Source organism: Pseudonaja textilis, chromosome 2, assembly GCF_049901715.1.
Source record: "Pseudonaja textilis isolate UNSWEBS1 chromosome 2, rPseTex1.2, whole genome shotgun sequence".
NCBI lineage: Eukaryota > Metazoa > Chordata > Lepidosauria > Squamata > Elapidae > Pseudonaja > Pseudonaja textilis.
Genome location: NC_141991.1, coordinates 229,626,745 through 229,644,457, shown reverse-complemented (window position 1 = coordinate 229,644,457; position 17,713 = coordinate 229,626,745). Strand labels below are relative to the sequence as shown.

The 17,713-nt window shown below is 36.3% G+C and overlaps 1 protein-coding gene and 1 long non-coding RNA gene across 8 annotated transcripts in view; one reads left to right on the top strand and one right to left on the bottom strand.

Moving 5' to 3' along the window:
* The window catches only part of LOC148127406 (uncharacterized), a 679,100-nt gene that overhangs the window by 128,738 nt on the left and 532,649 nt on the right, over positions 1-17,713 (bottom strand). The gene's annotated exons all lie outside the window — the stretch shown is intronic.
* The window catches only part of KIF2A (kinesin family member 2A), a 52,024-nt gene that overhangs the window by 5,658 nt on the left and 28,653 nt on the right, over positions 1-17,713 (top strand). For 4 of the 7 annotated variants that reach the window (XM_026717089.2, XM_026717114.2, XM_026717106.2 and 1 more), the window contains 5 exons: positions 8,611-8,705; positions 9,689-9,805; positions 12,253-12,307; positions 14,697-14,819; positions 15,863-15,963. In XM_026717089.2, coding sequence (XP_026572874.1) covers positions 8,611-8,705; positions 9,689-9,805; positions 12,253-12,307; positions 14,697-14,819; positions 15,863-15,963 — 491 coding nt within the window. The remainder of the gene's footprint in view (positions 1-8,610; positions 8,706-9,688; positions 9,806-12,252; positions 12,308-14,696; positions 14,820-15,862; positions 15,964-17,713) is intronic. The other 3 variants (XM_087927240.1, XM_026717097.2, XM_087927238.1) reach the window with 1 other exon arrangement.

Here is a 17,713-nt window from a genome sequence, read left to right as displayed (position 1 = left end):
TTTCGGCATAGGAAGTAAAAAGTTCAGAAATAATAAGCCCTCTCAGTAAAATCAGTATAACATTGCAAAGCCTGGCTGCAATATAGGGTATTATTTCAGGTTTGTGACATTCCAACTATTTTTGCAAATTATCATGCCCTAGAATCATTTCAATATTTAGCTTAGAAACAGTGGTAAGCATTCTGTTTAAACATTAATGCCTGTAGATAAGTTTGATCTTTAAGCATCTTTTCATAGGCACTATTGCAACAGCTTCAACATTCATTTTTGAAAATGTTCATTGGGGAATATTTTATTTATTATTACTACAAAAGTCTTATGTTTGCCAAAAAGAAAAAATACCTTATTTCTTCATAAAGATGTGACTAGAATAACAGGAAGTCCAGGCTTGGAATTAAATGTCGAATTGACCGTGTTATAAGAGATATTCCTTAGATAAAAGCGTCTGAATGTGTGAAAGTATCATTAGAAACCCCATTATTGGAAGAAAACTGAAAGTGTCTCTAAGATTCATATTTTTCTCAGAAATGGTTTAGTGACTAGCATACTTACTTAATCAAAGCCATATATACAGCTTTCTGTGACCTGTAAATAGTTGTTCATATGCAATCACACTATTGGTAGAATGTTATAAGATCTTTCCCAATTCACATAGTATAAGTCATTTAGCAGAATGCTTTGCCAGAATCAGCCAAGTCACTCTCCATAAATAGCTATCCAGCCTTCATCTGAAAATTTCCAATGAAAGTGAGTCAGTCAAGCTTTCTGATTATTTGACAGCTACTGCCATTAAGAAATTCTTCCTAGTATTTAGCCTGAATTCTTTCTTTTAATTTCAATTTCTTAGTTCTAGTCCTGCACTCACTTTCAATAGAGAGCTGATTCTTCACCCTGTTCTTTGGGACAGCCTTTTAGATATTTGTAGACAGCTACTGCTCTTCTCTTTGGCAAGTTAGGTATGTCTAGCCATCCAACGCCTCTCTTACAAACATTTCCAGCTTTTCCATGTCCATTTATATATTTAAAATTTTGCATAAACTCCCTATTTAAAAGAAACCTAAAAGTAATTTAAAATATTCAGTCAAAATACTTTTTAATATGTACTACTTTAGTCAATACTTTTTAATAAGTCTTTATTTTATTCAATTCTTCAAGCATAAAACATACTAGCTGAAGAATTCTGGGAGTTGAAGTCTTACATCTTAAATTTGCTAAGGTTTAGACACATAGGTCTAACCTGTACAAAGTATAGTGACATTTATTATTTCCTTTGATCTGGATGCAGTGATTTCCTTAATGTGCACCATGCTTAGATTGGCAACCTGTTGGTGGTCCACTAATACATCACAGTTTTATTTTATACATTGTCAACAAGCCATGACTTCCAAATTTAACTCTGCAAATGTAATAAGCAACTTTCCATCCTCTAGGTCAGGGGTGTCTAACTCAGAGGCCGGATGCGTCACATGCTGGCCATGCCTCTGCCCAGTTTAGTGAAGGGGAAAAAAGTCCCGATATGTCACGTGACACCACTGTGATGACGTGAGTTTGACACCCCCACTCTAGATCATTTTTAAGGATGTGGAATAGTACTGGCAGTGATGGGTGACCTACTTGATATTTTCTCTCAAGAATTGATGTAGCTCATTTATGAGAAAAAGTATGGATGCCATCGTTTAAGTAGTTGTACATTTACTGAAATACAATACCGCTGTTTATAGTTTAAATACATTTTTTTTAAATAGTGAAAAGTTTTGCTGAAGTTTTGAGCTGTCAAACTTGTGGTTACTTTTCCCCCAGACTTGAGGGTTAGAGACGTCTGTTCAGTGTTTCCATAATTATTCTGTCTGGCCTGAAAATTGGTTCTTGCCTTGCCAACTTCAGTCTTTATAGGGATTATAAAGAAATCCATGGACTAGATTGTGAAGATGAAAAAAAATGATTCTATAATGAAGGTAGTGGCAAGCCACTTCCGTATTGCTGCCAAGAAAAACTAAATGGGCCTATCCATGTTGTCATCAAGAATCAAGGTAGAGTTGATGGAGTTTTTCCCTTTTATCACATAGACTTGTTTACCAGAGATAGTCTCAATGAAAAGTTACTTTCTAGTTTGATAATTTCTTTAAAATTCTTCTGTCTACCAAAGAGCAACACAAAAGTATGATTATCAACATTTATATTATAATATATCTCTGATTTAAAAGAAGTTTGTCTTGGCATCCATAGGGTGCGTACAAATGACAGATCTACACTGATGATGTGGTGCTGCTTGTCTGGTTTTGCTGCAATTATCTTGATGTTTATGAGATTAATTTCCATATAGAAATATTAATTTCTGCATTTGTAATAAATTTCATTGAATTGCTCTGTATAAACAATAAATACTCAAAGTGATGGAATCTCAGTTCCTTATACTGAGGGCCAGAAATATTGGTGTTCCTCTCCCATGTAATGTCTCCATTTTTTAAACTGATAACGTTAAAAAGCATTGTCAATATTGGGAGAGGAAATTCTCAGTGTATGATATAGGGCTGTTGTCATAAACTTTATGGAAATTATTATTTTTTATTTAGTGTCTTTTCTGAATAGTTATTTTCTTAATATGTATATAGTAAAAAAATGTAATAAAAGGTATTCTATTACAGCAGAGTTCCCCAAACTTTTTGGCTTTGCGCTCCCCTGCTGTTTGCAGAAGGGGGGATGTATACACACTCTTCCGCAGCCCAGTTCCATATGGCTCAATGCCTGGAGATGGGCTGTGGCCCAGGAGTTGAGGACCCATGTATTACAGAGGTCAGAGAGGATACTTAGCTTTCCTGACAACAGAACATACCATTTAATTCTTTTTGGGAAAACGTCAGTTAATCTACTTTAGGGTTTTATTGATATTTGTCTTTTTTTTTATACATATGTTTCTTTGAATCTCAAAGTAGATCACTTCAGCCAGTTTTAATATAGTCTTCTTGCTTATGTAGTTATGTTATTGGCAGGAGATAACTTAAATCTCTGTCTAGACTTTATCTAGCAACTGAATTAAGATCATTCACCAAGGAGAAAAATATATTTTGTCTTCAACAGTTAGTTTGAATGAGTTTGTTAACAGAGAAACAAAGAAATGGATTCAAACCGAAGAAATGAGCCTGGCGTCCTTATACTTCTCCAGATGAATCTGTAAACATGTACAAAGGAGAAAAAATTCTCAAAAGAAAAACAGCTGTTTATCTGATAAATGAGAAAGCAGAGTTTGCTTTGGCTTTGTTTATTGTGCCATTTAGGAAAAGATTACGTATTATTGATTAGAATCTGAAATAAAAGAAAATACAAACACTAGAGCCGTGATGGCGAACCTATCATACGCGTGCCACAGGTGGCACGCAGAGTCATTTGTGTGAGCACGTGAGCCCCAGCCAAACTTACTTGCACTGCGCATGTGCATGCCTCTCACCTGATTTTCGACCTACTTGAGGCCGTTTTTGGCCTCCCAGTGGGAAGTGAGAGTTCGAGGGAAGTGTCTGCAGCCCCAGGAGGCCGAAAAACAGGCCTTCCAGAAGTACCAGAAGTGCCTGTTTTCAGCCTCTGGAGTGCCTCTGGAGCCTGGGGAAGGCTGTTTTTGCCCTCCCGGGGGCTTGAGGTAGGCCTCTACAGCCTTTGGAGACCAAAAAATAGTATACCAGAAGTGATGTAACAGGCCCATTTTTCGGCCTCCAAAGGCAGCAGAGGCTTTCCTCGAGCCCCCGGGAGGGCAAAAAAAGCCTCAAACGAGCCGAAAATCAACTGGAAGTTGTGAACATGTGCAGTGCAGGTAAGGGGGCGGGGGGGTGTTGCATGCGCAGGGGGGTGAGGCACATTGCATTGTGGGTGCCAGTATGCACACTATTGCATGTGCAAGCGCTTTTGGCACACCATAACAAAAAGGTTTGCCATCACTGCACTAAAGGGTCTTTTTTTTTTTTTTGGCGGAATCATGGTTCTTAATAGTGGGTTTTTTTGGGGGGGGGGGGTAAGTGTAAATCCTATAGAGCAGGGTGTCAAACTCAGGGCCTGCGGCTGGATGTGTCACATGCTGGCCATTCCCACAGTTTAACGAAGGGGGAAAAAGTCAAGATAACTCATGTGATGACAACGTGATGCTGCGAGTTTGACACCCTTGCTATAGAGGTAAATATTGAATGCTTCTTGTTTGCCATTCCATGGGGTAAAATAATTTAATTATATTCATGTTCATGAAAAAAAATGTCTGCAGTTGGAAAAATCATTGGAGAACCAATTTTACTGTCTGGCCAAATGTTCCAAATATTATATATGTATGTAAATACACAATTTTACTTTTTGAGTACTTTTTAAATAAAAATACTTTTATTTTTAAATATTACTTTCTTTTATATACCGTGTTTTCCCCAAAATAAGACTGGGTGTTATTTTCTTTTGAGCCCCCCCCCCCCAATGGCTAGGGCTTCTTTTTGGGGGTATCTTAATTCCCCCATGTACTGGTAGGCAGGGGGCGAGTGACCCCTTGCACCAGCTTCCCGGAGGGCTCCAGCAGACCATTCTACCGCCCACAGCTTCTTCATGGCCACTTTTGCAGCTGTTGGGTCTCCTCTTTGCTTGCAGTGCAGACAGCACAAGGTGAGGAGAAGAGGCCGAAGGGGGAGAAAGGGGGGAGAAACTTGCCCCACATGCCCTTACCTAATGGTCGCACCTGCCATCCATGCAGAACAGCCTCGCAGTGGCCGCTTCAGCAACCCTAGCCACTGCACCCCTTCTGTTAATGGCGGCCACAAAAAGAGCGGTAGCCCCAGTGATTTGCCCCATACACCTGTTACTTATTGGTGTGATGGTTACAGCAGACCATCCCACCGTCCACGAAGCTGGTAGTCTGTGCTGAGCTTGAGAAAAGGATGGCAAGCAGAAAAATCCCCCTCCCCATTTTCTTGCCGTTCGCCAAAAAGGCTCTATTCTGAGCCTTCAGCGTTGCTACTTTGAAAGCTCAGAATGGAGCCTTTTTGGCAAGTGGCAAGAAAACGGTGAGGGTGATTTTTCTGTCTGTCATCCTTTCTTCAAGCTCAGCACAGATGGATATCCCAAATAGGCTCCTTCCTGAGCCTTCAGCGTTGCAATCCTGGGATGTGTGTCCTTTTCTCAAGTGACATTTGATCACTTGAAAGGAACAGGCTTCACGCAGAGAGAAGGAACAAGAGGCAGCTCTTGGCCCTTGCTGGCTCAGCTGATCCACGGGCCTGATTAAGAGGCTGAGCAGCCATGAGGTGACCTGGGAAGGGAAGGGCTGCCTCCTATGCTGGCCATGCTCACCCCTTTCATGAGGGCTTATTTTGGGGTAGGGCATATCAGCCCCCCCCCCCAATCAAGCTACGGCTTATTTTCAGGGTAGAGCATATTTTTAGGGAAACACGGTACTTTTAATAGATTTGTAAATATTATTAATTACTGATGGCAAGGAATCCCTGCCTTTCAAGAAGCAGGCAAGCAAGTTTTTGTTAATTGAATGGTGATGGAAATTGTTGTTTTCCCATATATTTTTTTCCAAGCGTTAGTATTAGGATCAGGGATGGGTTTCTACCGGTTCTGTCCACCTCTGTAGAACCGGTAGCTCTGAAGAGCAGCAGACATAGAACCGGTTCTGTGTCTGCTGATGTTTTTGCTCACCCGCCCACCTCTTACCTGATTTTTATTTCCTGATTTTTCAACTTCAGCTGCCGAACGAGGCACAGCTGCAGTTAAAAAAAAAAAACAAGAAAAGAGGGCTGTTTCAAAGGCTGCTTCTCTGCATGCAGCGTGCTAATGATGATTTACAGGCACGTGGCTCACAGCGGGCGGGGAAGCTTGTAAACCCCGAACTGGTAGTTAACCCTGTCGTATCCCACCCCTGATTAGGATGGTTTGAAAATAATTCAGAAGTGTTTCTGAATGTGTGTGTACGTAGCATCTCTTTCAGACAGCTGCAATTTTAAAGCATCCATGTGACTCAGAAAAAGGATTTCTCTGCTTTAATGAGTTGACTAACTAAATCTGCCATGTCTGAAAATAAAATTTTGGATGCTTTAAAGAGGCGTGCTCATTTTTCCATTAATTTTGAAGTATCTTTTTTGAATTTTTTGAAGAATGTTGAACCTTATTCTCTCTTATATTTAGTGCAATATATGAAGAATAGTGTATAAGCTTTATTGGCTGATTTGCAAAGATGTTCTTATAGATTGTAACCATAAAAGATAATGTAAGGACAAGGAAATTGTATACTTAGCCAGTGTTTAGTTTGTGATTTCAAAAATGCCAGTTCCTGAAGATGGTTGCAATTTGTGTTAATCATGAAAAACCTCAAACTGTGATTCCTTGACAATTAAACAGTATTATTATCTTTTCCTTTATATTATTGACAGAGTTGCCCTTGATGTTCACGTTGTTATGAAAGCTAATTATTTAATATCATGGATTAGCCATTAACAAATGCCAGCAAGCCATATGTAATCTCAAGGAATAACTAAAACAATGTGAACCAAAACCATGACCCCAAACGCACAAAGTTGATGACCCATTACCACCAACCAAATACATCTTTGTTACATACCTCACCCATTTTTTATAAAAAGTCTAAATCTGTAACTCATTTTATTCATTAACAGAAATCCAATAAAAGTTATAAAAATACATAAGTATACAGCCGCCTTTTCTATTTAAAATGAAATCCAAATACCTCTCTTTAATAATGAAAATCAAATCCTAATTAAGAATTAAACATTACAGAAATTCAAAACCCTTAAGCATTACCAAAGATCTTATTTATGTATCAGGAGTAATAATATATATTGTGTACCAACCCATTACACTCGTTTAAAAATTTCAAAAAGAAAAGTATCTAATCTAAATGTCTATTAAACAACACTAGAGATTGCAATCTACTATTTAACCATAATCCAAGAAACCAATTTTGCTTTTGCTTTTCTCTTTCCTCTCAGGAATCTTTAAACATAAAGTATATATTGAACTTCTCATATTCTGATTTAAAATAAGTAATCCACGTTGCTCTTTAGTTATTTGTGCATGTATCTCTTGTTGATTTTTAAATAGTATAGCAGCTCCATTTGTAAATCCAATAATTTCCTTCTTTTAGGTTATAATTTTGGAATCCTCCATAATAACCTTTTCATTTTGATTCAAAGAAACTTGATTCTCTTCAGTAGTTTGGGTTGCAGTATAGGGTTAAGTAGATCACACAATTCTTGAGTCTAGAAGGCTGGTAAATTTTCTTAACATAGCCATCATCCAATGATTAAACTTCAAAGCCTTCTTATCAGTAGCTTATAAACAAAATTCTTTCCTGAAGAAGAGGACAGTTCTAGTTAATTTCCATGTCTTTAAATAATTTTCATCCAAATTCTTAATGTTTTAAGAACTTACCAGAAACAATATAGTCATCCTTTTGCTGTATACACATATTTTTCTTTCTTTTTAAGTGGATTAAAGAGGGACTCAATCAGCAAATACATAACTCACAGTTTTGAAGACTTTTAAATCTTGAAGTCATAAGAAAATTAAAATCCAAGGTAATTATAAAGAATGTTGATTTTAAAATAGCTACATTAATGGCTCAGTATGACAAAACACACAACTCCCAACTGATCACAAGTGGCTACAAAAATATCCAAGTTATCACAAGCATCTGCAAAAATATGAGATTTTGCTGTTGAGCTCACAAAAAGTCCCGATTGACCGGAGTACACAAGAGTCTCTTTAAGATCTCTATAATTTAGAGAAAGTTATTGATAGTCTGGATTCTACAGCTGCCTTTTGACTGCTATGTCTCCCACAAAACATGGCATGTCGGATCATCCGGTCACTGGAAGTGGTCTTAGTAGAGCTCATTGGTGAACACCAACTAGCAGTCAGAAGACATGATGAAAACTCTTTACTCTCACACACCCATGAATAGAGTTAACCATTATTTCAATAAGGAAACGATGAGCATCCTAGACCAATCATCTATCTATAGACACATAGAGATAAATACATTTATACACTATTCAATGAGGACTACAAAAAGCTAAGAAGGGAACAGAAAGTCCAGAACATAGGGTTTCTAGCAGCCTACAGCCAGAAAAGCACACAAAGTATTCAAACAGAAAACTACCCTAGTCAAGGAACCACAAGGAGAAAACTATCATTGGCAGGGCAAGCAACTGTATATAAAACCCCCACACTAACACTGAAGATTACCTAATCAGGTGATGAAATGTCTGTGTGCAAACAGCCAAGCTCAGAAAGCACCAAGGATTCAAAACAGAAAATATTTTCAGAGAAAATATTTGGAAGGGGGAGGACTTATAAGAATGGTTTTTATGTTGCATAAGGAGACTTCAGTTTCTATTATCAGTTTAGGGAGAAAAAGTCTCCCAATAAGAGCATAATGGCAAATAGAGGTCAGCTTGATTTCTTCAGTTGGCTGAAAAAGCAATTGGTACATGAATCTTTTCCAACCTATCGTTTGTCAGAGAAAATAGCCTGGGTATTAAGAGCCATTGTATTGCAATATGTTGTACAATATGTTTTTAAGAATCTTTTGATCATATTTTAAAACGTAATATACTTTCCTTCCAGGTCGAATACATGAAGCTATGGTAACATCTCTAAATGAGGATAATGAAAGTGTTACTGTAGAATGGATTGAAAATGGTGATACTAAAGGAAAAGAGGTATTGTCTCTTTAACCATCTAAATGTTATGAAAAGTGAAATTCTTCAAACCAGATACAATATCAATTTGTAGAAATAGTTGTAGAAATAGTTGTATAATATGAATTGCATTCAATGAAAACTGTAACAATATGGTTCAAAGGTATTGTATGCTTTTAAAAAATCAGTCTAATGGAAGAAATAATTAAAATTTCATCACCAGCTGAATTTGCAAGAAATAGCTTGACCCAATACCCAATATTGACCCCAAATAGCTAGACCTGCATTTCTGTTGTTAAGCAACTTGGCTTTACTTGCCAGAAAGTCGCAAAAGGTCTGGAACATTGCAACAGTCATAAATATGAGTCAGTTGCTAAGTGCCTGAATTTTGATCATGTGACCATGGAGATGTTGCAATGGTCATAAATTTTGAAAACGGCCATAAGTCACTCTTTTCAATGCCATTGTAACTTCAAACAGTCACTAAATGAACTTAAGTTGAGGACTACTTACCACTTATTAGCACCCTTCCTTGAGACATATATCTTTTTGATTATCTGAAATGTACTTTCCTTTATTCAAAGAAAAGAACCTGAAACACAGTTGGGAAGAAATATAGTCACCTGTATTATCAAGAAAAATAGTCATTTGTTTGAGGAGAAAGGCAGTATATCAACTAAATAAAAAGGAAATAGATCAGTTAGACTTATATCAAGCAGTGATATATCTCTGATGAGACTCTGCTGATCAATAATGTGGCAAAAGACAGCTGTAATTCCTAAAATTTCAGAATTTCGCTCAGAATTGAACAAAAGAAGCATTTTCTTTCTATGTTAGTAGAGAATGTCAGTAATTCATTTTGCCCTAATTTATTAGGTTCTGCTCTTTTTAGAAAAAAGGAAGACCTTTAATTTTGGTGGCAATATTATATAAGGACTGTTTGTTGAAAAAAGGGAAGTAAATGCTTCTCTGTATTTATTTTAAACTATTTTTTCTTTTAAAAGATTGACTTGGAGAGTATATTTTCGCTTAACCCAGACCTAGCTCCTGAAGAAGATGATCCTAGCCCAGAGACTCCTCCACCTCCCACACCCTCGGCAAAAGTAAACAAAATTGTGAAGGTTGGTAATGTATATAATATTTATTTAGTTGAAGTCACTGTACTTCATTGTGTCTCTTAGTTTATAATTATCTTTATTTTAGAACTGAAAATTTAACAGTGTTCTGGTTTTTAAAAAACGTTAAAGACAATGAAATAAGATTTCTTTAACTTTATTTTATCAAAATTTTCTTTTAGATTATAACATAATGTGAATTTCAGTCATTACAGCCAGCTGTTTCCCTGATTTCAATATTATCCCCCCCAAAATAATTTCCTCTATAGATTCTTTAAGATTTTTTGTAACTTCTTCATTCATCTTTACAGACCTATTTTCCCTTCTTACTCATTTAATATTTTTGTAATATTTCTGGGATAATTCCCTTTTTTCTGTCAGTTGCTGTAACAATCTTCTCCTTCCCATGTGTTGTAACTTTTCTAGTAGTTGCCATTCTCTTATTTATAATCCAAAATTAAAAGTAAGTCAATTACAAAAATGAAGGCAAACCTCACTCTCTTTTTCTCTTTAGACTTCTCTTTGTTCTTAAAACTTTAGTCCAATCTGTCTTTCTGTAGTTTTAATAACACAGACCATCTCATGATACACCTTTCTCCTTGTTTTATAAATTCCACCAATTGTCTTTTCCCTTTGGTGTTAAAAAAATCAGTACTAACAGGAAGATCTGGCCTGTTTATTTAATTCATTCCATATAGTACTAAAGCACTTTCAAAATATTACTCCTTCAGATTTATACTGTCCTGTTTATTTATATCTTTCTTTGTCAAAAATCTGATTAAGCTCTTTGCTGTTGTTTTAATGTCTTTTAAAAGTATTTCCTCTTTGTTTTACTTTCTGTAATTCAGAAGGAAAGCTGGCTCTCTGAGAGACTGCTTTCTTTGTCCAGCTGTTTTCAGAGACCTCTTTTCTACTGTAAATTGATTGAAACCAAAAGTGTTTAAGAAAATGAGGCTTTGGTAGAACTTAATGTCCTTTAAAATGCTACACATTGTGTGTGCAAGCGTAATGTGTGTATAAATGTGCTGTTTTCCCCTTGTCCCCCCAGACATTCTACCCATGAGAAGACTGTTAGACTTCCATCCCGCAATCTCACAAGAAATTGCAAATTGGGATGTAAATAGATCAGTCTCCCAGTCAAAAAATCTTTCACTTTTGCTCTGCTGTCTTTGTTACTTCAGAGACATCTAGTCCACCATAGAACCTTATCTGGAAGCTGGACAGTTATGTTTTATAACGAATTATTAAGTGGAAGCGTGTGATCGAGCAGCCAGGGATATTTTATGTCAAGAGTTCTTCATCTATACTGAAACCATTCCAGTCTTACAGAAGATAGTAACAATGCTCTATGTAAAAAGTTGAACAATGGGAAGTAACTTTGTTATGGATTATAGCAGGGGTGTCAAACTCATGTTGTCATGGTGGTGTCACGTGACATATCGGGACTTTTTCCGCTTCGCTAAACCAGGCATGGAAGTAATCATCGTGTGACATATCTGGCCCATGGGTTGGAAGTTTGACAGCCCTGGATTATAGTGTCAAAGTGTTCATAGCAAATTGTAAGGCTAAACTAAATATTTTTAAATAAAAATAACCTTATCAGCTAATGAATTCATTGGTATGGACAGCAGACTTTTCATCTTCTCTTTGGTAAGGAAGAGGGAGAGAGAGATTTGCCTGGCCAAGTGCAGGACAAGGATTAAACTTTCCTATTTTTTATTTATTTTATTGAATTTTATTTGCCACCTATTTGTAATGAAACAACTCTGAGCAGCTTGCAGCATTAAAACATTAAAAGCCTAACAAATAAATATCTCTAAAACAATAATCCAATAATATTGAAATCCTTTGTTACTGCAATTTATAGTTCTAAAATGATTGATAAATATTCATTAATATCTTCTCCTATTTGCATTTTGAGCTTTCATATTAAATCCGTATGGGCCTCTTGTATTGTGCCAGTATATTCCAAATACAGCTGCATCATACGTACGTGAACCCAAGATAATTTGCAAGTTACATATTTTGTCTTTTAATTTTTAATAACTTTTATATGGAATTTCACTCCTACTACAGTCTTCATTATTATTTTGATAATTTGGTTGTCATCCCCAATTTTTTATAAGATACATATATTTGGTGGGGGTAGTAGTTAATTTAGTTTTCACATTTCTGAACTGCCCATCTCCCTCAAAAGAGATTATAGTTAGTTAGAAAATACTTACTTCACTTTTTTGTTTACTATATTGACATTCAGTCTCTGCAGTTTTTTACACATTTGTCAGAAGGATAGAGCTGCTTTTGTAGATGGTTATGAGAATAATTTAGGGACTTCCCAAATGTATAAGTTTGGTTGATTTGCTGTTCTTTTTACCTGCTGAAGGGCTTCAAATCTCCCAACAAGTTTGTTTAGACGTGGATAACAAATTATAGAATGTCTGTCCTTTCTCTAGAATCGAAGGACTGTGGCTCCTTCTAAAATTGAAACTCCTGCTAGAGATAACAGAGGTAAGTTAGTTTGCATATTTTTAAAATTTAATTCCAAGTCCAGCTATAAAGAAAAGAAAATCTGTCTTTCTCTTCTGTAAAACTTTGCATGGCAATTTTATTTTCCATTTTAATGCAATGTAATATACTCCAAGTAATACAGATCCTAATATAATTATAGTTAGTTAGCTGGTATTTGATATCTTTCTGGAAAGTTACCGAGGTCATGGAGTGGTAGGCACTGTATTGGAGTGATGATCTGGTTCCAGTTGGTGGAAAGGGGAGAAGTTGAGCTGAGACCTCTGGCTTATGGTATTTCACAGCTTGATGCTTTCCCAACTTCTACTTTATATGCACACAAGGATGTTGGGGACTGATATATTGATATGGCATCAGTTATAAATATGCTGATGTAATCCAATTGTATATTTCCACCCCTAGTCAAACAGATAATGCAGTATTGTCCTGATAGCTAGACGTTTATAGGATCTGGGTGCACAAAATAAATCTAGACATGGTCCCAAATAGAGTGGTTTTGGGGTAGGGTTCCTATGCAATTTAGGAAACCATCTGACTCCAGAGGGATTCCCTCTAAGTTCTGGACATTTTCTAAAGTAGGAGGCACTACTTAGTCACTCATGTTTAAACATGATTGGTCACTTCTTGTTTGGACTGCTGCAATGTATATTACCTGAGGCAGCATTTGAAGACTACTTTGAAACTATAGGTAGTCCTCAACTTAGAACCATTTATTTAAAAACTGTTCAAAGTTACGATAGCCTTAGAAAAGGTGCTTTATGACTTGTAAAGCCCTTTTAGTGGTCGTAAAACATCATGGCCGCTCCTGCAATCATGTGAATGTGATTTGGGAGCTTGACAACCTGTTTGCACTTGCATCTGGTTGCCACGTACTCTACGATCATGTGATTGCCACTTCTAAGTTTCTCTTCAGGTTTCCCCAGAAAATCAATGGAGAAGCCAACAGGGAAGATTGCAAGCTATTGTCACTTGCTGAGAGGGCCCCCTCTCATTTTGTGGGAGAAGGAACTGCCAGTTAAGGGGAACTGAACTCTTCTGGCATGGTGCAGAAACATAGCTCAAATCCTGAAAATCTGAACTGCCTCCTGTAGTCACATGATGCCTTGCTTATCAACACTGCCCAACTAATGAGATTCCTGATTCAATTGTGGGCCTAAGTTGAGCACTACCTGTACAGCTAGTTTACAATGTAGTAATTGGAGTAGCTGTGTGTTTGTTATGATTTCCCCACACAACTTCTCTATTTCAACAGCCCTAGATTCTAGATGTAATTTGAGGGTCTAGATATCATCTTTAAAACCTGGCTTGAGGACTGCCACCTTTTAATTATTTCTGTCTGTCAGATAAGATAAGATGAAAGAGACTTTCGGTTGATCCACCACCACCCAGCCTCCCCAGTTTTACTGGGCTGCAAAACATTATTAAACTTGGCTTTTCTAGCAAGCCTTGGGAACAATTGGTCCCTCTTAGGATATTCTCTTTGAATTTGTTCATTTCTCCAGTATAGAATTGTGAGTTGTTTGTTACTTGCTGATTTTTATGCTTTTGTATTTTAAAAAAATCCTTATTTTGTAGAATAGGATAAGTAAGCTGGCAAAATCATTTATAATTGGAGTAGAATATAAGTCCAGCAATGAATATTTATTTATTTTTAGAAATCTCTTGGAGAGTTTCAGAAGCACAAGTGTTTTGAGTAAGGGATGATCTGCAGGTCTGGAATGAAAACTTTCATGTAGTACATTTCTGCTCATGACTCATTTCTCCCCCATCTCTACCAGAGGATTAATACTCCTCTGCTTCATTGTTTGGCTGATCACCTCTCATTGCTGGTATGAATATTTTTATTGGAATAAGGTGTGGGAGTCCCATAATCTGTAATGCATGAGCTAATATTTAGACAATGGGGCCTAACTAGTTCTTATGGAACATATGAGTAACCACCTACCATTAAATACTACCTATAACTTTTTAAAGTTATAATTGTATAACTTGTTTTGGTTGATTGTATTGTCACAAGGAAGATCCACCAGAGTAAGTCTACTGGCCCTGATAGTTATGTGTACTTGTATGGTTCTGCCAGAGTGACACATGAATTTTATTTCTTACATAAAGATTGACAATCACTTGTGAAAGATTAATTCAACTACTGATTCGTTACGTAACTTATTCTTATGTTTTGATTTATCTCCAAGAAGTATGCTGATTTTTCCCAACTATAATTTGCTTCATTAAACAGTATCAGATTTAATAAACAGTATAATTATCATTAACAAGTCACTGAATTGTGAAATAATTACACTTATTTCTTTTCCATTTTGCCTCATTTTCCTAGTAAATCTTTTTAATAAACACTTTATTTTGATCTTTTCAGTGATTGGTTCTGCACGTGCACGACCTACTCAACTTCCTGAACAGTCATCATCTACACAACAGAATGGTAGTGTTTCAGATATATCTCCAGTTCAAGCTGCAAAAAAGGAATTTGGACCCCCTTGTATGTAAACCATGTATCAAGGATTTATTTTAGGCATTACATGTAGACTCTCTTGGATGATTACATGATGCTTAAATAGAGATTTAACTATAGCATTATTATATCTTGTTATAATACAACATTGTGATTATTTTTCAATAGAATAGATTAAGAATTCTGTTCTAACTAACAAGCTGAGTTTAAAATCGGCCAGATCTTACATTAGGACAAACCAAGACAGTAACGTGCATTAGTGGCTGTTTCTGTGTTGTCACTTCTTTTTTTCCATATCCTGCTGGCCTAGGTAAGACAGGTAGACACTCTACCTTCAAGCTGAACTAGCCATTTAGGTGAGACCTCTAAGTCAAGTAGTCTTAACAGAAGAGAATTCACATAGTCTTCCTGGAAAGCGGGGGACTCTGCTCTCCTTGTTAAGGAGTTATGCTATCCTCTCTTATTCTCCAGGGCCAGCAATAATGATTATGACATAAACAGTATTAAATAAGTATTGAAAACATTTCCCTAGAAAGTCCCCTGTCCCTTAGCTAGGCCAACAGATTTTCAAATAAAAAAAATTGCTGTATTTGTTAACTATTATGTAACACGCCCACGATAAGATAATTGCTTAACATTACAAAATAAGGGAAGGAGGAGGGTGGGACTATGAAAAAAAACAAAACACTGGTTGAAGGGTTATTTTCAGCCCGGATTTGTTAAGAAAAAAAAAAATCTCTCTGGCCTATATTAAAATTCTGTCTCTGGGAGAGCAGCCAGCAGAATTTGTTAGTTTGCAGGTGGTGTACAAACTATGGTGCAGTTGAGTAGCAACTAGATAATATTAATAGGCTGGCTATTTGAACAATACATTGTCAAGCTCTCTGGCAATTTTTTCATTCCACCTCCCACAGGTCAAAATGGTTATTCAGAAGATGGTTATATATTATGAATTTTTAAACCCATTTATATTGAATTAAACTAACATGGACAGTTCTCAATCTTACTAATTTAAAAACTGTGAAAACTTGAAATACATGGTATGACAAAAACTGTCTTTCTTCTTTAAGCACGTAGAAAATCAAATTGTGTGAAAGAAGTTGAAAAATTGCAAGAAAAGCGAGAAAAGCGAAGATTACAGCAACAGGAAATTAGAGAGAAACGAGCACAGGTTTTTATTTTTTTTATTCATAGTGCTACTGTGTACTATTCATATTTTTCTAACCATTTAAAACAATGCATTGAATTGAATCCTCTTCAGAATCTTTTTTTTTTCCTGTTCCAAGCAGCTTCCATATCCTTTTTTTCACATCATTTTCCATTCCCCTTATTTGGAGGTTAATCTTTTTTTACAATGCATCCTAATGCAAAAGTTGTACTTTAACTTCTTATAGTAATTTATTTTCATAGCAATTTCTAACTTTTTTCCTCCTTCTATGACCATATTTTATTATGGAATTTGAGTTTTGACTACCATAAAACACTCTGTCCCACATTCACTCTTATAAGCTTATTACTTTCTCAGTCTTTTTCAGTAATTATGATAGTAGTCATGCCATTCTTAAATTACTTAATGGTCCTCTTTTATGTTATTCCCACCCTTCTCTTATCTCCCTTAGCAGAATAATGTGGATCTTATTCATTCAGAATATTAGACATTTTTCCTCAGATTTTCCCATTGATTATAACCTTCTGCAGTGATTATTAATTAGAGTATAACATGCAACTATCACCAATCTAAGGATTCCTAGTTTAATATGCGTCCCTACCATCCTAGATTATACCAATTTATACTGATAGGTACCAGCCCTTAATTTTTCCATAAACATCAGGCACAAGCAATCGGAACCACTCATAAACAATCTCAAGCAGAAATTTTATTATTAGTCAGCCATGATAGCAATAGCACTTAGATTTATATACTGCTTTACAGTTCTTTACAGCCCTCTCTAAGTGGTTTACAGAGTCAGCATATTGCCCCCAACAATTTGGATTCTCATTTTACCCACCTTGGAAGGATGGAAGGCTGAATCAGTGAGATTTGAACTGCCAATTGCAGGCAGGCAGCAGAAGTAGCCTGCAGTACAGCATTCTAACCACTGTGCCACTGAGGCTCATTGATATGATCTGAGAATCTCACCAGACTGAAGACATTCCTTTGAGATTGGTGAGATAAGGCTTCAGGGATTGTGCATGAGATCAGGCTTGCAACTTCTTGCAGTGCAAGGACTCTAAGCCATGCCCCCTCTTAACACCTTCCTCCAGTGTACTGTAGCTGGAGGTTCCACCACAATAATTAAATCTATGCTTTCCAGCATGTTGTTGATCATGACTTTCTTACAAAGCTTTTTATTAAGATAAAGAAAAAATAGGAAAGGTTATTAGGCATAGTCCAACCCAAGCCACATGCACTATTTTCCCTGACAATAATGACAACACTGTTGATCAGTCTAACACAAAAAATGCTAATAATCCCGCAAGATCAGCTTTAGCTTGCTCATGTCATTTGGCACAAGCCAGGATCTAAATATATTCCGATAAAGAAGTTATTTGCAGACCAAATATTTGTTATTGTTGCCCATATCCCCTCATGCAGTGAAGTGATTGATCTCTCAGTTGAATTCAAAACTTCCTTGGCTGGTTTTTGAAAAGTCTCTATGGTATAAACTCAGAGTTTTAATGTTGATGACTTTATTTTAATACTTTAAGTTTTAATTGTCGCTGTATCGTTTTATTAACTGCTTAGAGCGATGCTTCCCAAACATTTTGCTTCATTACCCAAACCACTTATCAGAAATTCGTTTTTACCCAATGTAGGTAAAACACTTTAAGTCAATTTAAATATCCCTGGTATGTTTGGGTAATATGTTTATGTGTTATTACCCAAAGAAAAACCACTTATACCCAATTTTAGATAATTT